Source organism: Vanrija pseudolonga, chromosome 2, assembly GCF_020906515.1.
Source record: "Vanrija pseudolonga chromosome 2, complete sequence".
NCBI classification, from domain to species: Eukaryota; Fungi; Basidiomycota; class Tremellomycetes; order Trichosporonales; family Trichosporonaceae; genus Vanrija; species Vanrija pseudolonga.
In genome coordinates this window covers 1751855-1774896 of record NC_085850.1, presented here as the reverse complement: position 1 = coordinate 1774896, position 23042 = coordinate 1751855, and the positions used below count along the sequence as shown (strand labels likewise).

The 23042-nt window shown below is 61.3% G+C and overlaps 7 protein-coding genes across 7 annotated transcripts; 4 read left to right on the top strand and 3 right to left on the bottom strand.

The window, feature by feature from the left end:
- The first annotated feature begins 417 nt into the window (after positions 1–417).
- Positions 418–1744, top strand: CYB5_0 (Cytochrome b5). The gene is made up of 5 exons (XM_062768956.1): positions 418–595; positions 881–917; positions 1022–1116; positions 1511–1575; positions 1617–1744. The coding sequence occupies exons 1-5, from the start codon at positions 485–487 to the stop codon at positions 1681–1683; spliced, it is 375 nt and encodes a 124-aa protein (XP_062624940.1). The 5' UTR covers positions 418–484; the 3' UTR covers positions 1684–1744.
- LOC62_02G002446 (uncharacterized protein) lies at positions 1745–3648 on the bottom strand. The gene is made up of 4 exons (XM_062768955.1): positions 3300–3648; positions 3174–3251; positions 2915–3121; positions 1745–2862 (listed from the first exon to the last, which is right to left on the bottom strand). Exons 1-4 carry the CDS (start codon positions 3391–3393, stop codon positions 1823–1825), a joined length of 1419 nt encoding a protein of 472 aa, XP_062624939.1. The 5' UTR covers positions 3394–3648; the 3' UTR covers positions 1745–1822.
- A 229-nt stretch (positions 3649–3877) lies between these two features.
- Positions 3878–8060, top strand: ISW2 (ISWI chromatin-remodeling complex ATPase ISW2). The gene is made up of 12 exons (XM_062768954.1): positions 3878–3974; positions 4059–4157; positions 4317–4457; positions 4514–4639; positions 4690–4764; positions 4821–4900; positions 4954–5054; positions 5111–5211; positions 5253–5432; positions 5483–6614; positions 6656–7204; positions 7252–8060. The coding sequence occupies exons 1-12, from the start codon at positions 3972–3974 to the stop codon at positions 7953–7955; spliced, it is 3291 nt and encodes a 1096-aa protein (XP_062624938.1). The 5' UTR covers positions 3878–3971; the 3' UTR covers positions 7956–8060.
- A 21-nt stretch (positions 8061–8081) lies between these two features.
- On the bottom strand, positions 8082–13858 carry KIN4 (Serine/threonine-protein kinase KIN4). The gene is made up of 5 exons (XM_062768953.1): positions 13129–13858; positions 12091–13016; positions 9866–12036; positions 8797–9817; positions 8082–8744 (listed from the first exon to the last, which is right to left on the bottom strand). Exons 2-5 carry the CDS (start codon positions 12871–12873, stop codon positions 8367–8369), a joined length of 4353 nt encoding a protein of 1450 aa, XP_062624937.1. The 5' UTR covers positions 12874–13016; positions 13129–13858; the 3' UTR covers positions 8082–8366.
- A 2239-nt stretch (positions 13859–16097) lies between these two features.
- Positions 16098–17642, top strand: faeA (putative feruloyl esterase A; the record flags this gene model as incomplete). The annotated part of the gene is made up of 3 exons (XM_062768952.1): positions 16098–16759; positions 16888–16927; positions 17031–17642. The coding sequence occupies 3 exons, from the start codon at positions 16098–16100 to the stop codon at positions 17640–17642; spliced, it is 1314 nt and encodes a 437-aa protein (XP_062624936.1).
- Positions 17643–18043: 401 nt separating this feature from the next.
- NBAS (Neuroblastoma-amplified sequence) lies at positions 18044–21188 on the top strand (the record flags this gene model as incomplete). The annotated part of the gene is made up of 2 exons (XM_062768951.1): positions 18044–20253; positions 20291–21188. 2 exons carry the CDS (start codon positions 18044–18046, stop codon positions 21186–21188), a joined length of 3108 nt encoding a protein of 1035 aa, XP_062624935.1.
- Positions 21189–21205: 17 nt separating this feature from the next.
- Positions 21206–22858, bottom strand: GCS1_0 (Ceramide glucosyltransferase). Its single transcript, XM_062768950.1, has 4 exons — positions 22784–22858; positions 22662–22746; positions 22347–22603; positions 21206–22272 (listed from the first exon to the last, which is right to left on the bottom strand). The coding sequence occupies exons 1-4, from the start codon at positions 22797–22799 to the stop codon at positions 21314–21316; spliced, it is 1317 nt and encodes a 438-aa protein (XP_062624934.1). The 5' UTR covers positions 22800–22858; the 3' UTR covers positions 21206–21313.
- Between the last annotated feature and the right edge of the window lie 184 nt (positions 22859–23042).

Here is a 23042-nt window from a genome sequence, read left to right as displayed (position 1 = left end):
TTGTCACTGTATCAGAGTGAGTCGCGTCGAACGCACCATGCATGTCCTGGCTGCCGACGCAACAATGATACTCGCCTGCCTGCCTGCCTGCCACCGCTGCCCCCCGCCCCCGCCCCCACCGGCGGTTTACCCGACGCGAGAGCGATTCTGAGGACGATAGCAAGCCGGAGGGGGGAGTTGTTGCTTTTGCACTGTTTTGTATGGCGCGCCAATAGGCAGAGCAACATTTGGCGGACATGGCGGGGCAGAAGGGCCGCTTGTTACCCAGGCAGGCAAGCAGGCAGGCTGGGGTGTGTGGCCCTTGCCCGGGTTTTTGGCTGGGCAGATGCGACCCAAGGCATCAGAGCAGAGGGATTTCGTCGTGCCACGCAATGGTCACACACCCCAGCTTCCCCTTCCTTCCCTGCACCACCACCACGACAACATTATTCCACGCCAGCTTGGACTTTTGCATTCATCCACAACCAAACGACCCGACCCCAACATGTCCGCAAAGACCTACACCATCGACGACCTCCAGGCCCACAAGAGCCGCGAGAGCCTCTACCTCCTCCTCTCGGGCAAGGTCTACGACGTGACCCAGTTCTTGGACGAGGTGCGTGCGGGATAGCAGGCCGAGCGAGGCAGCTGCTGGCGGTGGTGTGTATGGTGGTGGTGGTCCACGACGAGATGGAGCGTGGGAGGTGGGGCTGCTGCTTGCGTCCATCGAGCTCGGCGTGCACGACTCGCACAGCAGAGTATGCGGGGCACGCAGCCGACGCCCCACATCGGCTGCTATGCACCCCGCCCGCTTATCTCGTGTCGGGGCCGCCCCGCTCCCTCCACCAACCAGCAGCCTCTCGGCTCGGCTCTTTCGACGACCGCTGACATGTCCCCACAGCACCCAGGCGGTGACGAGGTTCTCCTCGAGGAGGGTGGTGAGTAGTGTGGCTGGCGCGCCGAGCCTGGCCGTGCTTCAGCTCGGTTGGAGCTCGCTCGCAGCCTTGCAGCTTGGCCTCCCCGTTCGCAGCTCACACACCAGGCCGCGACGCCACCGAGGCCTTTGAGGACGTCGGCCACTCGGACGAGGCGCGCGACATGCTCCCCAAGATGCTCCTGGGATCATTCGACGGACCTGTAAGTGGAGCTGTTGTGCGCACCGCGTACCGGTGTACCATCCACCCATCATCCACGCCTGCCGTGTTTTCAGACATTTTAGTCGGCGTCCCGCCCGCTTAATATCTAGTTGGCGCGATGGCCGGCCACCGGCTAGGCCGGGCAACAACGCGTGCTTATCACACAACGATTACTTGTGCTACTGCACGCGCAAGCGTGTTGTTGTGGCCTTGTGCTTGTGGGCGCCGATGGGCGCCGTGCGATGGCTGCTGGATGGCGTTGTTTGCGTTCTTGTGGGGCCTTCTCCGCCACACCCCGCGCTGAGCTGTCTGAGGCCGTGCTCTCGCTGCTGCTCGCATTCTACCGCTCCATCCACTCCATGCTCCCTCTGATACCACCTGCTGACACCCCACAGACCAAGGTCGCCAAGGCCGCCGGCAGCACTGCGACTGCTGCCTCCGGTGGCTCCACTGGTGGCGAGTGAGTTTCTTTGTCTTGCTTGACACGCGCTCACACCTCAGCTACAAGTTCCTCCTCCCCGTCGCCGTCCTCATTGCCTGGATCGCCTACCGTTTCCTCCAGGGTTAGAGTTAGGATGTGGTTGTTAGCATGCACTGCCATCTAAATAATGCCATGACACTGTTCCGAGTCGTTTGATGTTGTGCATGACTCTCATGACGGCCCTCTGCCCCCCCTGGCCGGCCCTATCGCTATCGCTTCTACTCTACTACCATCGTCCACACTGAGCAGCAGGCTGAGGCCGCGCGCGCATCCTCCGCACCAGCTCGTCAGCCGTACCCATGCCCCGGCCCGACCCCTCGTGGTCGAGCGCAAACACAAAGTCGGCGACCGTAAGCGCCGTGTCGTCGCGCGCGCGCTTGTCGCCCGGGTGGTGAACGTCGACTTGCCGCCTGTGCGGCCCGCTCAGCGTGCGTTTTGCCTTCTTCGGCTTGACCACTGCGGCACTGGCCTCGGCAGCTGGGGCAGCGGCAGACGCCGGCGCCTCAGCCCCGGACGGACCGGGGCTATCTGCGTCGTCGGCACCCTTCTTGCGCTTGCCAGACAACAAGCTAGGCACCGGCGGCTTGAACGCTCCTGCCCCAGCACCCAGCTCCCACGCGTATTTTCGCTTTCGTCCAACTGCCATGAAGGCCGTCGCGTTCGTGATCTTGGCCTGCACCTCCGACGAGACGTCCTTGGCCGCGCCCTTCTTGCCACCTTTTGATTTCTTGGGTGGAGGCGCACCAAACGTCGGGGTAGCCTGGAACGTCGGGCCGGGAGTCGACGAGCTGGCAGCAGCTGAGGCACTGGCAGCGCCAGTCGCCGATGCGCCGCCAGATGGAGGGGCCTCCTCGCTGTCGCTAATGGCGGCACTCGACGCTGCACCGGCCTCGGTGTCTTGAGGCACAGATGATCCTTCTCTCTCCCGCTCCCTCTCCTTCGCCGCCGCTTGAGCGCGTGCTATCTCGGTTTCGCGCGCATTCCGTTCTGTTCTAGCCACACGGTGCGCCTTGTTCTCTTCCTTGTTGGCAGTAGCAAGCGCAACCATGACCGCGTTCGTGTCGGACGTTGCCTTTTGGCTCCACAGCGGCTTGCCAGCCTTCGACCCCGAGCCCTTGGACATTGGTGGTTTTCTCTGATGCGTCGAATGTACGCGATGCTGCTGCGTCCTCACGGCGGACGACAGGAGAGCCCGCACACGCATCTCGGCAGCCATGGCCAGGTACCGCATGGCTTCGTCGTCGACAACCATGCCGTGTCGCTGGGCTACGCACAAAGATTAGCGGACCGAGAGTATCTCAGGGGTGGATGCACGTACCGAGTTGACTCAGACGAGCACGAAGCGCCTGCTCCCCGAACAGATCGGTCTGTCGCGCTCGACTGTTTTCACCAGCATACTGGAGGTTGCCCACGGCAGACCGCGAGAATGCACGGCGCGCCGCCTCCTCTTCGGCACGCAGATCGATGCCTTGTCCACGGCCCATAGTCGCCAACGCTGCCCCCGACTTGGCATCCGAGGAAGACCCTAGAAACCACGTCAGTTGTTGACATCCACCTCGGCCGCGCGCTCTCCTCACCCTTGGCATCACTGCCGTGCGACGCCTTGGCCGACTTTTGCGGTGGCCCACTTCTATCTGGTGACAATTCGCGCTTGCCTGGGGCTTGTTTAGCATCATTGTGTATTGTTCACACGACCCGCGCACCATTCTGGTTGACCGTCACTGTGGACGTTGACGCCTTGCTGTCCCCGTTGGGAACGGCGCTCAGAGCGCCTGGGGTCGCGACACCGTTCGACATGATTGCTTCTAGGAGCCTCTGCACCGCGGTGCAGGGCCGGGCAAGCGGGGATGTGGGACGCGAAACAAGCTAGGTTGGGTTGTTCACAAGCCGGCGGGACGAGGGGCGAGTTTGTGGATCCGAGACCCGAGTTGCAGCCTGAAAATCGTAAACAGGCTGAGGGATGGGGGCCGGCTTGAGCGAATTAATGGCCCATGCCAGTCGTGAGCAATGTAGAGATTGCAAGAATGGATGTCGACGAGGGTAGGAGATGGATGGTCAAAGTGGTCCAGTCGTCGTCGGTTGTCTAGTGTGTGTTGTGCAGCGCGCGCGCCGTCGCCACCCAAGATGAGCAACGGGTTCAAATAGGCGCGGCCAATGGATCCACTAGTTCCCCTGTTTAGGCCTGCCAACCACGTGGGTTTTTACTTCCGTCTACCGCGTCTCGGACGCGAGGAGGGCCAGATGGGATTCAACAACCAACAAGGTGTGGTCATCTCCACATCATCCCTCTTATCCACTCTTGCCCCCCTTCAACACACTTCTCTCATCCACATCAGTCGTGGACGAGAGCGTGAAAACAGCCCACTTCCGTCGTCATGGTGAGCTTATCATCAGCAGGGGCTGCACGGCTCCTCCCTGGCTGTTTTCCTTTGGCTGATGTCGTCCCTCCTTGTGGCACACAGAATCCGCTCCTCGCGGCGGCGAACGCGGCTGCCAACGCCGACGATGACAAGCTCTCGGATTATGTCCCGGACAGCCGCGACCTTTCCATGTCGCGAGCAGTGAGTAGTTTTCCTTCAACCCAGTGTCGCGTGCAATTGTGGCTGCCTCGGACGCGTCTGAGGCAGCCTTGTGCCATGAGCATTGATCTGGGGGGAATGGAGTCCGCCTGCGCTGCAGGGACTTGACGGCATGAGAGCTGACGCCCCTTCTTATGATAGGCCTCGACGAATGGCTCCGACAAGACGCCCCAGCACCACATCAACACTGGCCCTCAAACGCCGGAGGACGAGGAGGAGCTCGATGACGATGAGGGCGATGACGATGAGCTCGATGAGGAGGCCCTGCTCGGTGGCGACTCGGTGAGTTTGGATGGCTGGGGAGGTGGATTCCGCGGGTGCTAATGCCCACCTTGCAGAGCCAAATGACTCCTTCGGCCAAGAAGCGTGCCGACGCGTCCAAGGCTAGGAAGGATGCCACAGCCGAGCGAAAGGCGCAGATCAACCAGATTGGCCAGAAGAGGAGCGAACTTGAGAAGAACAAGGTGTGTACAGTGTTTCTGTGAGTGCAAGGCGCGCGCTGACTTTGATGTAGCTCGCCGACTCGATGAAGCGTTTCAACTACCTTCTGGGCCAGACCGAGCTCTTCCAGCACTTTGTTGACCTCAAGGTAAGCATGCATCGCTATGCATTCGAGGCGTTGTAACGCTGCTGACGATACTTCAGAGGCAACGAGAGCCCGAATTTGCGGCCATGTTGGACGAGCAACTTGCCCAGACTGCGAGCAAGGGCAAGAAGAAGGCGGCGTGAGTATAATACTTCAATAATCAAAGAATAATCCAGCTAATATTGTTCCCAGCGACAACCGACACCGCAAGTCGGAGAAGGAGGAGGACGAGGAGCTCCTCAAGGACGAGGACGGCGATGACGAGGCCTTCGTCTTTGAAGAGAGCCCAGCGTGTGAGTTTACCTTGCTCGCCCCAAGCCCACTGTCCCGTCAGACTGACATGGTGTAGATGTCAAGGGCGGCAAGATGCGCGACTATCAAGTGCAAGGACTCAACTGGATGGCATCGCTTCACCACAATGGCATCAACGGTATTCTCGCCGATGAGATGGTAGGTTTGAAGGTCGCCGGATATTTGTCTGACACTTTCAGGGTCTCGGTAAGACTCTGCAGACAATCTCGTTCCTCGGCTACCTCAAGTTCCACCGTGGTATCAGCGGCCCCCATCTTATTGTTGTTCCCAAGTCGACTCTTGACAACTGGTCGCGTGAAGTTAACAAATGGGTGCCCGGTTTCCGCACCCTGGTTCTCCAGGGCACCAAGGAAGAGCGTGTGAGTCACTAGCTGCCCAATGTGAGAGCCGCAGACTGATTCCGCCAAAGCTTGATCTCATCAACAACCGCATCCTCACGCAGCAGTTCGATGTCCTCATTACATCGTACGAAATCTGCTTGCGTGAAAAGTCCACCCTGAGGAAGTTTAGCTGGGAATACATCATCATCGATGAGGCACACCGTATCAAGAACGTCGACTCGCTCCTCAGCCAGATCATTCGCACCTTTGCTTCGCGTGGTCGTCTTCTCATCACCGGTACTCCTCTGCAGAACAACCTGCAGGAGCTTTGGGCCCTCCTCAACTTCATTCTCCCAGACGTCTTCTCGTCTAGCGAGGACTTTGACGAGTGGTTCAAGTCGAAGGGCGACGATGAGCCTGACGCCATTGTCAAGCAGCTCCACAAGGTGCTCCGCCCCTTCTTGCTTCGTCGTGTCAAGGCCGATGTCGAGCATTCGCTTCTCCCCAAGAAGGAGATCAACCTCTACGTCGGCATGACCGACATGCAGCGCAAGTGGTACCGCATGCTCCTCGAGAAGGACATTGACGCGGTGAACGGTGCCTCAGGCAAGAAGGAGGGCAAGACAAGGTTGCTCAACATTGTCATGCAGCTGAGGAAGTGTTGCAACCACCCTTACCTGTTCGACGGTGCCGAGCCTGGACCTCCATACACTACCGATGAGCACCTCATCGACAATGCCGGCAAGATGGTCATTCTTGACAAGCTCCTCAAGTCGATGAAGGCCAAGGGCTCCCGTGTCCTCATCTTCTCGCAGATGAGTCGTGTGCTGGACATTCTCGAGGACTACTGCCAGTTCCGAGAGTTCAAGTACTGCCGTATCGACGGCAACACGCCCCACGACGAGCGTATCAACGCCATCGACGACTACAACGCTCCTGACAGCGAAAAGTTCATCTTCCTCCTCACCACTCGTGCTGGTGGTCTTGGTATCAACCTTGTTACTGCCGACATTGTTGTTCTCTTCGACAGTGACTGGAACCCCCAGGCGGATTTACAAGCCATGGACCGTGCCCACCGTATTGGTCAGACCAAGCAGGTCTACGTGTTCCGCTTCATCACCCAGGATGCCGTGGAGGAGCGTATTCTCGAGCGAGCTACGCAAAAGCTTAAGCTGGACCAGCTGGTTATTCAGGAAGGCCGTGCTCAGCAGGGCCAGAAGCGTAGGTGTTGTTTGGAGGCTCAGGCGACTGACGAAGCGCAGTTGGATCCAACAAGGATGAGCTGCTTGATATGATCCAGCACGGAGCTGAGAAGATCATCAACTCGTCTATCAGCATGATGGTTGACGAGGATATCGACGAGATTATCAAGAACGGAGAGGACAGGACCAAGGAGCTCAACAGCAAGTATGCTGGTCTGGACCTCGACGCCCTCAACAGCTTCAAGTCGGAGAGTCTCATCAACACCTGGGAAGGCGAGGACTTTGCGGCCAAGCGTAACAAGCTCATTTGGATTGAGCCCGCAAAGCGCGAGCGCAAGGGCAACTACTCGATCGACCAGTACTACCGCGACAACATGAAGATGTCGGCTCCCAAGTCTGACAAGCCCAAGGCGCCCCGTCCTCCCAAGCAGATTCACATCAACGACTTCCAATTCTTCCCTCCTAGACTTGTCGAGTTGCAGAACCGCGAGTACGACCACCACCTCAAGTCACAGAACTACGTTGTCCCTGCCCGTGAGCCCGAGGAGGGCGAGACGGCCGAGGACGTTGATGCCGAGCGCGCCGAGGAGCAGGAGCGTATCAACAACGGTGAGTGGCCTGACTCCTTGTATTCAACAATACGCTGACATCTGCAGCCGAGCCTCTCACGGAGGAGGAGAACCTTGAGAAGGAATCCCTCGTCTCCGATGGATTCTCTGAGTGGCAGCGTCGCCACTTTGTCAGCTTCATCAAGGGTCTCGAGAGGTACGGCCGCGATGCGCTGGACAAGGTCGCCTTGGAAGTCCAGGACAAGACCGAGGAGGAGGTCCGCGAATACTCCAAGGTCTTCTTTGAGCGCTACACGGAACTCAAGGACGCCGAAAAGTACATGGACCGCATCAAGGCCGGCGAGGAGAAGCTGCGCGAGCAGCACGAGAGGATCAACGCCCTTCACAAGAAGGTCAAATCCTATCAGTACCCCATGCAGGAGCTCAAGCTCCAGTACGGCCAGAACAAGGGCAAGTCGTACTCTGACGAGGAGGACCGCTTCCTGCTTGTGCGCATGCACCACCACGGCATCGACCGCGACGACTGCTACGAGCTCATCAAGCGCGACGTTGGCGAGTGGCCCCTGTTCCGCTTTGACTGGTTCTTCAAGTCTCGCACGCCAGAAGAGCTCCGTCGCCGTGGCGCTACGCTGCTGCTGTGCATCATGAAGGACTTCAAGGACGAGGAGGACAAGAAGCCGGCCAAGGGTGGCAAGAAGCGCGCGTTTGACGACCTCAAGTCGTCTGGCGGTGCTTCGCGTGACACGACACCTGGCGCGACTTCGGCCAAGTCCAAGAAGGCCAAAAAGTAGAGTAGAGTGTATTGTTTCCTCCTAGCTAGCTGTACTGTGTGGGACACGACCAAGTCCCCCGTGTATACCCCTCCCATTCCACATGCAACGATTGTGCGGCCAACATGGTCTTGGGTGTGAGCGTGACGTGATCCGACGTTGCATGGACATCTCAAGAACTAGCGTGGTTAAGGAACGGAGGGTATCAAGTTACTGCGAGCCAAGCACGATGTACAATGGATTGTGTGATGCGGCGACACGCAACCCTCGAATTGTCTGGGCAGCGGTTTGGGGGATTACAATGATAAATGTTGTTGTAGTTTGCTTGTTGGTTGGGGGAACGTGTTGGATAGCATGCGAACGAATGGTGGACCATGAGGATCTTGGGTTGGATCGTGGTGGGAAGTGAACATGGATATGGTGATACACCGACTAGTGGGTGAGGGTCTCACAGCGCTCGACAATGGTCTGGTAGATGAACTTGAACGACCACACTGAACCGCGAAGGCGCTTGATCTGGAGCAGATACAGGCCGTTGAGGTTCTTGATTCGGCACAGCTCGATGGCAAACTTGACTTCGTCGCCGCTGTCGGTCGAGTGGTCGCCGTAGACTGGCTCTGGCACTGGGCCAAGGGCGGGCGACACAAAGCTCGGGGTAGTGGACGCTGAAGCGGCTAAGAGGTCACTCTCGCTGCGGGCGAGTGCCGACGAGTGCTGCGACGAGTACGAGCTGCCACGACGGAGGAGCATGCCCTTGAGGCCTGAGATGCCACCAGAGGGAGTCGAAGGCAGAGGGAGGCCACGGTCAGACTGTAATTGTCAGCGCTGGTCTACCAACACACACCTCATCCCAAACACTCACCCTGCCGAATCCGCCAGTAGAAATGGACGTAGTTGCACCAGCCTTGCGGCGGCGGACACGCGTGCAGCGCAGTCTGTACTCGGTCTCCTGCTTGATGTCGATGCCCATGCCATGGAGGACACGAATGACCTCTGCCATGACCTCGGGAGGAGGACGCGAACTAAGAGCCGACTGGTCGACCAGGCCGGTGTGAACGCGAAGCTTGTTCTCCTCGGCGGACGGCGTGCTCGTGTTGTGACCGCGGGCCTCCGCGACAGACTGGGCCGAGACCAAGGCGATACTCGAACCAGCAGCAGAGCGGTTGTTGCCGTGGGGTCCAGGGGCGCGTACCGACTTGGATCTGGTAGGGGCACCGGTTGCCCGGGCCTTCGGTGGCGTAGTCGACTTTGAGTCGATGCTGACGACACTGGCGTTGGCCTTGCTGTTGGCAACAGCCAGAGGGATTCTAGTCGGAGCTTTGGCGGTGACCACAGGCGGAGTGGGAGGCACCAGGGTAACCTTTGGCTTCTCCTTCTCGGCCACGGGCTCCTTCTCCTTCTCTTTGACCTCTCCGATAATGATAGCAGGTCCTCCGGTCTCGTCGCCTGCAAGGCTGCTTGTCTCAGAGACGGCGAGGTGGTCAAGCGAGTCTCTGCCGGTGTGGTTCTCAGCCAGCTCGGTAACGTCGGCCAAGTGATGGTTGCGGTCCGAGTTTGACTGAGCGACACTCGAAACAGAGTCATCGCGGACACTGGACGCCTTGATGTTAAGTAACGTGTCCTTGGCGAGCGACTTGCGGCGGAACCAGTCCATGACACGCTTGGCGGCACTGCTGGACGCTGTGCGAGGCGGCTGGTGTTCGGAGTGACGGAGGTTGTGCGCATCCACCGTGATGAACGAAGTGGTGCTCTGGCCATGGTCGGTGGAAGGGCGAGGCTGGATGCCTTGGGTGCTAACAACCGGTACGGGAACGCCGGCCTTCTGCGACGACGCAGCAGACGCGGATTGGTCGTTGTGCTGACTGTCCGGAGTGGCAGCGCGTCTACAGGCTGTTAGCTCCGGGGGCGGTAGAGACGCAAGAGTTACGTACCCATTGGAGAGCTGCACCGTGCGGCGACGCGACTTCTTGTCCGCCACAGTAGCGGCCGCAGCACCAGAGGCACTCCCAGTTGACGGGTAAGCCACCGAGGCACTCTTGTTATGCTGGGAAACCGGGATGTAAGTTTGCCTAGGAGGCTGGTTGTTCTTGTTGGCGGCGTCTGCCTGCCCGAGAAGTTTGGCGAGGCCAAACTTGTCGAGAGACATGCCCTTGCGGGATCTACCAGGCCGCTTTGGTGGCGGCGCAGGTACAGATGACTGCGAAGACTGCGAGGGCAAAGGCGGAAGAGGGGTGATCGACGTCGGAGGGGTCTGTTCGAGACGAACCTCCTTTGTGGGTGAAGGAGCTGCGCCAGGGGGAAGCTTGTCGTTGTCCCGAGAGGGCCCGCGGGGAGTGGCCTGGGTAGCACGAGGGGTGGAAACCTGAGCAGTGTCGTTCGCGCTTGCCTTGGGTGTCGAGACGAGACGCTCCCGTTGGGCAAGGGCCTCCGCCTCTGCCTCCGTGTCGCCATCGCGAGACCGCTTTGAAGGCGTGGACGGTGGGGGTGGCGTTCGAGGAGCTGGGACAGGAGGAGGCGGCATCTCTTGCACCTGGACCGCGACGGGCTGAGTGTCCTTGGCGGGAGATTCGACCGCGACGGCTGCGGCACGAACAATGGGCGGGGTAACCTCCACGAAGACCGAGGTGGGTGGTCCCATTGGCTTTGGCGTCGTAACGGCCTCTTCATCTGCGCCTCCAGGTGTCAATGTCTCGCCCATGTCGATCTCGGACGACGACTCGATGTCCATGTCACCGGCCTGAGGAACGTTGAGAGCCTGCTTGGGGGGCGTGGAAGGCGTCGAGATGGGCAGGGTCGTGTTCTTGGTCTGCGTCGCCCGCAGATCAGCCTTGACACGCTCCCAGTCATGGTTGTCACCACCATCGTATTCGAGCTGAATAGTGTGACGATTCTTGTTGGCCGACATGGGTGGCTTGGACGACTTGGGGCGGGTCGGAGTCGAGGGCTCATGCAACACTTGTGGGGCCTTGTCCGCCACACCATTGAGCTCGTACGCGGCAGGAGGGGCAGGAGCTGCCTCGAGGGGAGATGCGCTGGGCGCAGACTGCGAGACCTCGACTGGGAACGAATCGCGGGCCTCCTCGTCGAGTGGAGCGACAGGGGTCAAAGGCAACGACGCTGACGGCGCCATGTCGGCTGGAGCAAGCGGGTAGCGGGCAGACGCCGAGGTAGACATGTGGGAGCTGTGCCCGGCGTTGTACGTGAAGTCGGGCATTGTCGACGTGCCGGGAAGAGCGCTGCGATGGCGCTGCTCGCGATTGCGCCTGGGCTGGTCGCCAAAGGAACTGGCATGTCCGCCAGTTCCAGGAGCCGAGCTCTGGCTTCGCTGCATGTGGCGAGCATACCTCGCCTCTTGCTGTAGCTTTCTGCGCTGGGCCAAGTCGCGCTTTGCCTGTAGGCTCTTGCGGTACATGTTCTCGGTGAAGATGTGCTCGTGGTCCTCGACAGAACGCAGGAAGAGGTCGTGGTAGTTCTCGAGCCAGGGATGGCCTTCAATCTGGGGGATGGTGCACCGTTGCTGTGGGTCCGGGACCAGCATTATCAGCAAGAGGTCCGTGGCCAACCGGGACATGTGGTCAGGGAAGTTGAGCGGGGTCGTCATGATGTACTTGTAGAGCAGGTTGATGTTGTCACCGTCTGGGTTTGCTGGGTCGTCGTCATAAGGGAGGTAACCGGACAGCATGGCGTAGAGAATGACGCCACAAGACCAGACATCGACAGCCGAACCGACATACAGGCCCTCGGACACGACCAGTTCTGGAGCGGCGTAGCAGGGGCTTCCACAGCTTGTCGCCATGAGATCGCTCTCGCCATTCTCGAAGCGGTTGGCAAAGCCAAAGTCGGTAATGATGATGTTGCGGTGCTTGTCCAGCAACAGGTTCTCGAGCTTCAGATCCCGATGAACAATGTTCTTCTGGTGGAGGTAGTCGACACCCGAGATGAGCTGGGCGAACAGGCGTGATGCGTCCTTCTCCTTGAGGTACCTGTTGGCCAGGATGTAGTCGAACAGCTCGCCGCCGCCAGCAAACTCGAGGACGATGCCGATGTACTTGGCCGTGTCGATTACGTCGAGCATTCGCACAATGTTTGGGTGTTTCAAGCTCTGATGGAGCTAGTCAGCAAGATCATCGCACCGAGATGCGATAGTACGACCCACCTTGAGCACTTCAATCTCACGTTCAACCTTGTTTGCACGCGTCTCGTCGTCCAGCTGTCCCCTCCGGATCAACTTGATTGCGACCTCCACGCCGTAGTCGCTGTGAACACCAAGCTTGACTTTGCCAAACTCTCCCTCTCCCAAAGTTTGAAGTAAGATGTACTGCCCAAGGGCGATCATCGGACGATTTGGGTGGGCGAGTTTGTAGGCGTAGACTGAAGGGTGCAGTACGTACTCGTCCGACAAGGCCTCTGGCTTCGGGGGAGAAGCGTCCATGGCGGAGCTGGGGTTGTGCGACTGTCGCTTGCGCTGGGCGGCACTAACAGCCTGAGACTGCGAGTTGGAGTGCGAGTGAGACGACCCGTGTGCAATGGGCAAAGATGATGCGTCTCCCGGCTGTGGTAGGGGCATTGTTGGAGCGTGACTTGAGCGATGCGATCTCGAGCCCGACGCCGACGCTGATCCGCTTGCCTGAATGGGGACGTAGCTGCCAAACTCGTCAAGGCGGTACGCGCCTGATGAGGGCCTTGCCGACTGGTGACGGGAGGACGAAGTCGATGCCGACGCCGCCGATTGTCGCGACGAGTGATGCTGGTGGTGGGGTTGCGACTGCGGTTGCTGCTGCTGCTGCGGGTAGGCTTGTTGGCTCTGAGAAGCAACTGGAGCAGCCGGTGGGGAGAAAGGAGGGGTGGGATAACGCGCCGCAGGGTCATCTACCGACCTGCGCGCCACTTGGGGCTGCGCGAATGGGTCGGACATGTTGTAGGAGAGGACCGATGCCATGAAGGGTGGCAATCAACAGCGAGACACACACGGGCAATGTGCCAGGGGAAGCACCGCGCGCGGAGTGATGTGTGGACGGGCCCTTGCTTGCTTGCTGGCGGCGTTGGCGGCGGCGGCAAGTCGGCGGTGCCAGAAGAGGTTGACTGATTGGATTGAGAGGAGAGATTGTCAGCGCGTGGGAGGGACGAGAGGGCAAAAGAGTTGTGTGTGTGTTGTCGCGACTTGTTGGAGAGAGACAGTGAAGTTGTTACTCACGCTGTTGACTCTTTGGCCTAGTTGGTTGAGACGAGGGACGCGGTCGGACAGAGAGTTGAAGGGTTGTGCAACAGGCGAGCCGAGCGCGCGCGTGGTGTTGGGTTTGGTGGTGGTGGTGGTCCAAGGTTGGGTTGCTCGACGCGCGTGCCCTGTGCGCCGTGGTGGCCGTGGGTGCGCCAACAATGGGGGGCCTCGTCTGGCTGAATGACTGGTATAGGGTAACACTTGCCCAAACCTAACCGGGTAGGGGGGGTTGGGTGGGCTGGTCCGTCGTTGCGGGCGCGTGTTGCGAGATCAGGTATGTGTGTGTGCGTGTGTGCGCGCGTTGGAGCGTGTGTGTGCTGCTGCTGCTGTTGGGTGCGAGTCCTCGGAGTCTTTGAAAAGGAACAATGAGAAGAAATGCGATGGGGACAAGAAGGGGGAGTGCAAGTTGCACAAGTTGTGACTGGGGGGTGGTTGTCGCGACAGACAGACAGACACGGAAAGAGGAGGCGAGTAGGGTTGAAACACGGGCAAGGAGGAGGCGGCGGCGGCGTCGGTCGCGCTGCCTGGCTGGGCTGGGTTGGCTGGCTTGGTTGGTTGGTTGTCGACTGCACTTCTGGCTCAATTTCCCAAGACAGCAAGCAAAGCAGAATACAGCGCGCGCGTGGATTAAGGGCGACGCGTTTCTTCACACCGAGTTGCAAGTAGACAAGCGAGTGGTGACGGACGGCGACGACGACGACGACGACAAGTGATCAAACAAATAGTGCTGCGAGGCACGATAAAATAACAACAAGGTGATGGCAGTGAGGACGAGGAGGACGAGGTGCATCAGCCGCAGCAGCACAAGCAATACTGATGGACGTGTCGTCGTCGCGTTCTGCGGGTACCCACCAATGCATCACCTGCCTGCCGGTAACATCGTCTATTGGCTTTGGCGTCCTTTGAACGGGCAACAGGCAAGCAGGCAGATTGTATTCAGGTTCCTAGAACGCATGCATTACAACACGATCCAAGCCCTCCCTCTGCCCTCTGCCCTCACGCGCGGCATGCATCAGCAAACACTCAGTTGATGGACCCTCGTGGCGATTTTCTGGGCCCTCTGGCGTCTTGCCTACTCTGAGACCTATTGCCCTTTGTTACTCAGGAGACACGGGAGGGGGGAGGGAGAGGGGAGAGGGGAACGACAAGTCAACGAGGCAAGGGGGCTGTCGGCTGGCGTCTGGCTGCTGTCGGTGACATGCCGTGGCAGCGCTGCCCGCTCTTGCGCTCTCCTGATGCATGCCTGACCCAGAGCACTCGCGTTTCATACACTTAGAGTTGAGAGAGACAACACCCACCAACACCATCAGGCCAGCCCATCAGGCGGGGCGAGCGCGTCACGGCGGGGTACCACAAGGCAACAACCCTCCGGTGATGAACCCACACGACGGCGCTAGTGTCAACAATGGGGGCTCTTGTTCGCTCTCGCTCTCGCCCCTGCCGGGTGGCGTTACTAGGATTCCAGACTGTGCGTGCTGCTGGCTGCTGCGTCGTAGGTCTGGCCTCGCTCGCTCCACACCCATCACAATCCTCAATACACGTCGCTGTTTACACCAACACGTGTTCTGTGCCTGCCCGTCGTCGAGAGCAGCGCGAGAGCACGGCGCCAGCAGTGACAACTGTGCATCTCGTGCCCACTCTCGCGAGCAGTTTAAGCGCATGACACTTGGCGTCACACTGACGGGTAATGAAACGCCGCCCCGCCCGCCGTCGCGCACCGTCGTCGCGGCAGCCCACCGCCGCAGCCAACTCCCCTATGTACAGACAGCCCAGCCAGCCAACGCTGGATTCACACTCGAGGGTGTAACGGTATCGCGGCAGCGGGGGCTCCCACAGACTTGCACCCTGGGTGTTGTCCTGTTGCCTGGCTCCCCACAGCAACCACAGCGTGCATGGCACTCACTACCCCTCGGCGTCGTCGTCGTCGAAACTTCCGTTTGTATCGAAACGCGTGTGGCATTGTGCTCGAGTGCCATCCCGGGACCTGAGCGGGCTGACTGGCTCGGTATTAACGGGGAGGAGAAGTGGCCAGCCAGTAGTCGTTGTGGTTGGGTGGGTGGGGGTTCCCGTCGTCGTCTTATTCGCGTCAGCGTGTCTCCTCAACATCGCCGTGCCTGATCGCTTTTGCTTGCTTCGGATCAAAACATACCCCCTGACGGCATTCACCTGCACGACCAAAATGCTTCCAGCGGCAGTAACAAGCCTGCTAGCAAAGCAAAGCAACGTCGCCTACATCGCCTTGGAATGCCCAGTTCATTGTGACTCGCTCGTGTGACGAGGTGGGTGGGTAGGCAAGGGACGCGTGCAGTGACGCACACACGCGCGCGTGCATTGACTGTCTGGGTGGTGGCTACGCAGGCCACTACAGAAGTTTGTGGAGCACCCCACAGCGGGGTACATATGACAAGATACCACGCAGCTGTACCTCTTCAATGCGCTCTTCAATCTCAATACCGCTCAACGCACCTATTGGGCCGCCTGTGCACCTCACCACTCACACCCCAGAACTAAGCGTCCACCCCATAAGTAGGCGTCCACCCCAGAAGTAGTCGCCTTCAGACTCCCCAAGGTTAAGTTGCAGTTCTCATGCCCCCTTGTCGACGTTAACATAAGGCATTGGTGAAGGAGGCCGACTGACACTGACACGGTCCCCACTCACACACTAAGCTGAGCTCCGCAGCACCGGGGTAGCGAGCCCGCGTCTGCGTATATCTTCACGCCAAGCCTGCGTCTATCTGCTCGCCAAGCTGTGCGTTGTCAAGCGGACAACGAGGACGGGCATCAGTTTCGAAGCCAAACCTTGCCAGGCGGGCGTTTCAAGATGGCCGCTGCGATGAAGAGTGCGAAAGAGCTGACTACGACACCGTCATCCGTGCTGCTCGGTGTAAGTACATAAACGAGCCGCTGATGCACGATGTGTGTGGACTGATCAACACCCACCCACCATGAGGCTGTTTAATCTCATCGTACCGCTCATATCCCTCGCCGGCGTGGCGTATGGCCTGCCCTCGACGTCCCCTCTGGCCGGGCGCTCCCTCGCTCCCCGCGGCGTCGGCACGCTCGGTGAAGGCGCATTCGCAGGCAGCGGCGCCGATGCGTCCCGCATTACCGCGCTCCAGCTCCTGCTCGGCGTACGCGGCCACGCCGTCGCCGTCGACGGCGTATGGGGCAGCGAGACGTCCGGCGCTGTGTCCGCGTTTCAGTCCGGTGCGGGGCTCGACGCCGACGGCATCCCGGGCCCTGCGACGCTCGGCGCGCTCGTCGACCAGATCCAGCAGGGCGACGGCGGCGGGATCGTCTCCGCCGCTCAGACGACGCTCAAGACGCACGGCGGGCCGGCCGACCTCGCTGTCGACGGCGACTTTGGGCCCGGGACGCATGCCGCCGCGGTCGCTTTGCAGGGTGCGTACGGCCTCGCGCAAGACGGTATCATCGGCCACAACTCGTGGACCGCGCTGTTCAACGAGCCGCTCGCGGCTCCGCCGCCGCCGCCCCCGACGCCTGAGGACCCGAAGAAGCCGGTCCCCAACGCCGTTACTGCCGGCCAGGCCAGACTGCTCAGCGACCCCGAGATCATCGACCTCGAAAGAAAGGCCCGCTACGCTGCGTAAGTGACGTTGGTGCGACCATGTGGAATGAGTTCTGATCCTCCGTCTCAGCGCCGCGTACTGCCCCCCGGAAAAGTGGCCGACATGGTCGTGCAACTGGTGTAATGGTGGCACCCCGTTCGATAAGTTCTACGGCGCCGGCGGGAACGGCAAGACTGTACCGACGTGTGAGTGGTGCCGAGTTGCAAGAGCTGATAGCCAGGGTACGTCATCTCGAACGGTGGCGGTCTCGTTGTCATCGGTATCGCCGGCTCACAGAACAACAACAAGGTGGGCGGGACGTGGTGGAACAACTTGTGGATTCTCCAGAAGACGCCGACCGAGGAGCACTTCCCCGGCTCGACGGGGGTACGGCTCCACTCGGGCTTCTACGACGACTTTGTAGCGATGATCAAGCCGATCCATGCCGCTGTCGCCAAGGCGCGTGTGGACGGCAACACACGCATCCTCGTCGTGGGGCATTCGCAGGGCGGCGCGGTGTCGACGCTCATGGCGGCCAGTCTGCAGGCCACGTTTAGCGACATGACCGTGTTCGGCGCGTCGTTCTCCGCGCCGCGCCAGGGCAACACCAAGTGGGCCGACTACGTCGACCGGGTGCTCAAGGACCGCGCGCCCCACGTCATCAACTACAACGACGCGGTGCCCAACCTCCCCATGCGGGAGGGTAAGCTGTTCGGGCAGACGTTCGAGTACACGCACCCGTCGCACGAGGTCTGGATCACCAAGGAACAGCAGTGGATCGCCTGTAATGGGAGAGAGAACACGTACTGCGCCAACTCGACCATGCCCAAGAGCTTTGGTCCCCATGGAGGCCCGTTCGGGACCGTCAAGGGCATGGGAGGGTGTGAGGCGTCGCGAGGCATTGCTAGGCCAAGTGGGTGAAGTACGAAATGAAACGCAGGATGTCAAACGTTAGCGAGAGAGTGGATCGACATGGGCAGTAGCTGTTGATATGTCATCCATGCTGTCGAGCATGTCGAGTCGAGGCTGCACACTGGTAGCTCATACCGGCCCACCTCATCTGCTCTGCTTGTCCTTGTCCCAGCGCCACAGAATCCGTTTCAGGGCAAGCCTTCGACGCGTCAAGCCCCACAAAGCCACACATCCAAAGTGAGGGGGCGAATTACGCCCGCCACGTGTCAGCCAACATCACTTCGCCGATGACATCGACGGCCGCTGGGTGGTTGGAACATTGAGAGATCCGGGCAAGCCGAGGCGATCAAGACTTGTTGGAGCTTGAAACATCACTGCACACGGCGACTCTTACACACACACACCACACGATGGAGTCGCCACAGGACGCACCAGTGGCGTCTTCGTCGTCGGCGCAAGTACTCGGCCCCGACGAGCTCCTCGCCACGCCGTCCTCCAAGCTGTCCTTGGGGCTGATCACCTCCTCGCTCGACTCGCTCGGCCCGTCGACCCGGCTCGTGACCTGCGCCAACCTCGTGCTCGGGGGCAAGATACTTGACCAGGCGACTCTGCGGCGCGTGATCCAGCTCGGGCTCGACGCAGGCGAGGAGGAGGCGACGCTCCTCGAGGACGACGTGCGGTCGCGCCTTGAAAATACGAGCAAGACCGGCGACGGCTGGGAGGGGTGGTCGCGCGACGACGTGCGCACGCAGCTTCATGCCGCGCTCGGCACCGACGCGATCCGGCTGCTCGTAGCCCGCTGCCTTGCGATCTTGCAGGACGCGCGCCGCCGGCTGGACACGTACGATGTGTTCGCGCCCCCACGGCGGCGGAAAGAGCCGAGCAGCACGAGCCAGCACACCGAGTCGACGCTCGACCTTGACGACCCGTGGGCGGACAACGATGACGAGGAGGACGAGGATGTTCCCGCGATATTGGACGATCCCTGGGCGGACGGAGACGAGGACGACGACATGAATGCCAACGAGGCGGAGGAGACGCCAGAGGCCGAGGCGCCAGAGCCGCCAATAGACGTCCCGAGCTTCATCCTGCAGCCGCTGCCGCTCACGGTACTGTACCTCGCCTCGTCGGCGAGCATAGCGGCCGTACGTGCCGTGTGCGAGCGCCACGCGCAGGACCTGTGGCCGTACCGCATATCCATTGTCGAGGCCGTCCCGGCATGGGTGTCGCCCGCAGACGAGAACATGCTCGCTTTGCTGCCTGGGGCGTCGGACGACGGGGCGGAGCAGCCGTGGCCGAGGAAGAAGACCGACGAGGGCAAGACGTTCCTCGACTACCTGACGGGCGAGTACGGCCTGTCGGCGCTGACGTCGTCGCCGGCCGAGCTCCTCCCCGGCCCGCAGAACACGCAGCTGTCAGGCGACGCCCTGACCCAGTGGTACACGGACCGGGTGTTCGAGCTCGATGGGCTGGGCCTACTCGACGGCCAGCTCGCGTGGGTGCAGCACGGCGCCGCGCTCGGCGTGCCCGGCCTCGACGCGATCGGCGAGGACCTGTCGCTTCTCTCGAGGCTGATCTACGACGCCAACTTGTCCCCCGCGCAGTTGGAACAGTGGTCCCTCGTGAGATGGCGCGACGCGGACGAGAAAGCCCTGGTTAAGGAGTACCTCGCTGCCTCGACGCCCGACTCGATCGTGGGCGACATCCGACGCCTGGTCCTGCCCTACCTCTACGTGCTGGAGTCGCGCGCCGAGCGCGCCGGCACGCCTGACCCTGGACTCGTGGACCGCATGCTCCATGAGACCATCCTCGAGCTGCCGCTGCACCTCGCTCTGCCGTGCTTCGAGGCGTCCAAGGCGACGCTGCGCGCGCCACAACGGCTGGTGAAGGATGACCAGATGGTGGCCCGCCTGGCGCTGGCGTGTCTCTACGGCAGCGACCAGCGCGACTCGTGGTCGACCATGTCGGCCATCTTCGAGTGCTTGCCTGTCTGGGACGTGTCGGGGAGTGACCCCGAGTCGGATAGAGAAGCGACAGCGACGACGCTCGACTCGATCGCGTCGTTCATCCGCCCGACGGTGTCCAACGCCGGGCCGCACTCGCCCAAGGAGCTGTTCATCTTCTTCTCGCCGCTGCCGTTCGCCTCGCTGTCGAGAGCACTGGACATTCTCGATGTCCACCTCGAGTCGGGCGAGATCCTCGCCAGATGGGACGTCCGCGTGCAGCTCCGCACGCTGCTCCAGTCGGCAAAGGACCACGACGAGCAGGTCATGCTCGCTGAGAAGATGGGCCGGCGGCTCGCGTCTGCAGGCGGCGGTGACGACCGCCGCTGGGTCGCGCTGTGGGAGGACATGCTCAAGCTCCAGCGCGGCAACGACTCGCTCCTCCGCGGCGCGCTGGGCACGCTCACACCCGAGGAGCTCATGCGCATCTTCCTTGGCTCTCTGCTTCTCTCGGGCAACGTTGGCGTGGCGAGGAAGGTCATCCAGCGCCTCCAGCCAGAGGGCTACTTTACGCCCCAGACCCTCGAGGATGTGGTCCTCACCACGTCCAAGGAGCTGTACATGCGCGCCGAGACGGGCAATATCCACACAGGGGATATGAAGCTCGCATACGAGTGGTAAGTAACGCCGTGTGTGAGGGTATGCTCACGCCAGCCTGTCTGTCGCGCCTGAATCCCCCGCCATCCGCGCCGAGCAGGACTTTATCCAAGCCACATCCCGCCTGAGCACTTACCGCTCACTGTCAAACCTGTCGCCCGCCGAGATCCGGTACACGCCGAACAAGCTCGACCTGATCCGACGTGTACTGTCAACGTCAGACGACGCCTACCGGCATCCGCATATCGTGCTCGAGCTGGCCGAGAAGCTGGGCATCAAGGACGAGGCGGCGCGCGCCGAGATTCTGGCCATGATGGCTGATGCGGCCGTTGCGGCCGAGGACTGGACGCTGGCACAGCAGCGCGTCGACGAGATGGTAGCCCTCGCAAAGCCCGACCTCGGCGACAGCGATGCGGCAGCCCAGAGAACCCGCGACGTCGTGTGGCGCTCGTGCTTTGAGCTCGGGCGGCAGAGCGAGTATGGCGACGTGGTGGGCCGCCAGGCCCTACTGGCGCAGGCGATGCTGCTCTGCCCGGCCGAGCACGTGTCGGTCATCCTCCCGATCTACCGGGGCATCGAGGCCCAGATCGCCGCACACCCCGAGGTTCTTCGCCGCGCTGGCTCGTCGACGGCCAGCACGTCGGCGCCGTCCCCGACTGCAGAGGAGCGCGTGCTCGGCTCGCGCACAGCAGCACGCGCTGCACGCATGGCCCTCGACATTGGCGCCAGCTTCAGGAACTACACTGGCTCGCCTGCGCTCCCATCAGGCAGGTCAGATTTGAGCCGATGGGATTCGCGCGGCAGTCATGGTAGCAAGGACGGGCGCGACGCGGCCGCTCTGTTCGATCGGCATGCAGACGGCGGCAACGAGGGCGTGCGTGAGGGAGCCAAGCGCGCGCTCGTCAAGGGCGTTGGGTGGTTGCTTGGCGCCGATGAGAGCGAGATTGTGGGTTAATTAGTAGCGACGACACACTGCTGTGATCCTATGCATGGGGTGTGTAATGCTGTGTGGAGACTGGCTCCTATGCTGTCGACGTCTCTGACGTCTGTCTCTACCTCCTCCCTCGCTCCCGTGTCCGCCTAGTCGACTCTCTTTGCCTCGCCGCTTGCCAAGATACGATATCTGTGCCCGCGCCACATGACGGTCGACCCGACCATGGCATACAGCCAAACAGGGAGGGCGAGGAGCTCGCGCGCGGCCCACGCAAGCGCGAACGTACCGGTGCTCGTCTGGGGCCCGATATGCCGCACGTTGGTAGACAGGCTCCTGCGTACCGAGTTGTCGACGAGGAACCACGCGAGGACGCTCGCGACGAACACGGGCGCCTGGGGGATGTTGAACAGCCGATTAAGCGCCCACGATCCCATCAAGCTGCCGAGCAGGCACTCTGTGAACGGCTCGATGAGCGTCGCAGGCAGCACCATGACCTTGCGCACCCTGATCCAGCGGGCGCGGCGGTCAATGTACTGGCGCACGCTGAGCGCGCCGATAAAGTCGAGCGCGACGTCGGGCGTCATGGCGTGCTTGAGGCCGCTACGCCAGAGCGTCATGGCGATCATGTTGTCCTCTGCCATGAAGGGGCCGAAGCCTGCTAGCCCGGAAGGCGGATCAGGCGACGCGCGGAGCGTGGGCGACGGCGTGCGTAGCCCGGCGATACTGGCCCGCGAGTACATGTTGCTCTTGCCCACGACGCACGACTCGACCGCCACGTCGTTGATGGACAGATACATCTTGGCGTGGTTACCGTTCAGGAACGCCTGCTCGATCAGGCTGCCCCACGAGCGGTGGTACACGACCGCGATGGGCACCTGGTGCACCAGCCCGACCTGGCCTCTGGTCGGCGGCGCGTATGCCGCTGCGCGGCTCTCGACGTCGGTGCCGCCGCCCGCGCCGGACACCCACGCGTCGACCATGCGGCCCAGCGTGCCCTCAGTCACGGCGACCGTCGAGTCGATGACCCACAGCAGGTCGTACTGCGCCTCGTGGAACGGCTGCATCAGGTTGTTGACCTTGGGGTTGACGCCGACCTTTGCGGGGTCTCGAGTGGTGTCAGCTAGTGCCAAGGGCCAGCCAGTTGCCGCGGCTCGCGGTGCGCGTCTCGCCGCGACTCACTGATGACAATGCGCGCGTCAACGTGCTTATAGTTCTTGATGAGGAGTCGCACGACCGGGATCGCCTCGTCCCCCGCGTCCTGGAACGCAAAGATCACCTCGTAGCGCGGATAGTCGAGCCGCATGACCGTCTCGAGCGAGTTGTACAGGTTCGAGTCGAGCCCGCACAGCGGCCGGATGATAGTCACGCCGGGCACCGAGGTGGCGGGCAGCGTCGCGAGCCGCGACGGCGCCGACGCGCGGCCGTACCGCGTCTTCCTGCAATGGTCAGCTCGGAGCTCGGTGTAGCGGCAACACGACGCGACGCGATACCCACGCCACCCGCCATCCGTTGAGCCCGACGGCCCACACGACGCCGTAGAGCACCAGCCCGCCGATCGCGAGGAAGAAGGATACCGAGCCTGGTGTGAGCGTCTGCGCGTCGGGGACAAGACATACCTCTTTCGTCTGGCATGCTGCTTGAGCTGCAGTTGCTTTGTGATGGGGTAGACAAAGGACAAGGACACGCACGACACGACACGACGCGATGTGTCTGTCTGTCTGTCGGTGTCTGCTTCGTTCTTTTTGTAAGCGTGGTTATTTGGTTACGTGGGTCCGTGTCTCGCTCGGCGTTCCTGGCGCGAGCAAAGCTAAGCCGACGGCGGCGGGCAGCGGGGCGTGCAGTCGGCGACCGGCTTCACTGCCTGGTAGAAGCCAA

What these genes read in the sequence shown, in the direction of transcription:
- CYB5_0 (XM_062768956.1), top strand. Translation starts at nt 485, where the DNA reads ATGTCCGCAAAGACCTACACCATCGACGACCTCCAGGCCCACAAGAGC. An exon ending in GGTTCTCCTCGAGGAGGGTG is followed by an intron (nt 918 to 1,021) that starts GTGAGTAGTGTG and finishes CTCACACACCAG; the next exon opens with GCCGCGACGCCACCGAGGCC. An exon ending in TGGGATCATTCGACGGACCT is followed by an intron (nt 1,117 to 1,510) that starts GTAAGTGGAGCT and finishes GACACCCCACAG; the next exon opens with ACCAAGGTCGCCAAGGCCGC.
- LOC62_02G002446 (XM_062768955.1), bottom strand. Translation starts at nt 3,393, where the DNA reads ATGTCGAACGGTGTCGCGACCCCAGGCGCTCTGAGCGCCGTTCCCAAC. An exon ending in GCACGGCAGTGATGCCAAGG is followed by an intron (nt 3,122 to 3,173) that starts GTGAGGAGAGCG and finishes CGTGGTTTCTAG; the next exon opens with GGTCTTCCTCGGATGCCAAG. An exon ending in TGCTCGTCTGAGTCAACTCG is followed by an intron (nt 2,863 to 2,914) that starts GTACGTGCATCC and finishes CTTTGTGCGTAG; the next exon opens with CCCAGCGACACGGCATGGTT.
- ISW2 (XM_062768954.1), top strand. An exon ending in CTTTGAAGAGAGCCCAGCGT is followed by an intron (nt 5,055 to 5,110) that starts GTGAGTTTACCT and finishes GACATGGTGTAG; the next exon opens with ATGTCAAGGGCGGCAAGATG. An exon ending in GCAGGAGCGTATCAACAACG is followed by an intron (nt 7,205 to 7,251) that starts GTGAGTGGCCTG and finishes TGACATCTGCAG; the next exon opens with CCGAGCCTCTCACGGAGGAG.
- KIN4 (XM_062768953.1), bottom strand. Translation starts at nt 12,873, where the DNA reads ATGGCATCGGTCCTCTCCTACAACATGTCCGACCCATTCGCGCAGCCC. An exon ending in ACGGTGCAGCTCTCCAATGG is followed by an intron (nt 9,818 to 9,865) that starts GTACGTAACTCT and finishes AACAGCCTGTAG; the next exon opens with ACGCGCTGCCACTCCGGACA. An exon ending in CTACTGGCGGATTCGGCAGG is followed by an intron (nt 8,745 to 8,796) that starts GTGAGTGTTTGG and finishes TGACAATTACAG; the next exon opens with TCTGACCGTGGCCTCCCTCT.
- GCS1_0 (XM_062768950.1), bottom strand. An exon ending in CTCAACGGATGGCGGGTGGC is followed by an intron (nt 22,604 to 22,661) that starts GTGGGTATCGCG and finishes TGACCATTGCAG; the next exon opens with GAAGACGCGGTACGGCCGCG. An exon ending in TGACGCGCGCATTGTCATCA is followed by an intron (nt 22,273 to 22,346) that starts GTGAGTCGCGGC and finishes ACACCACTCGAG; the next exon opens with ACCCCGCAAAGGTCGGCGTC.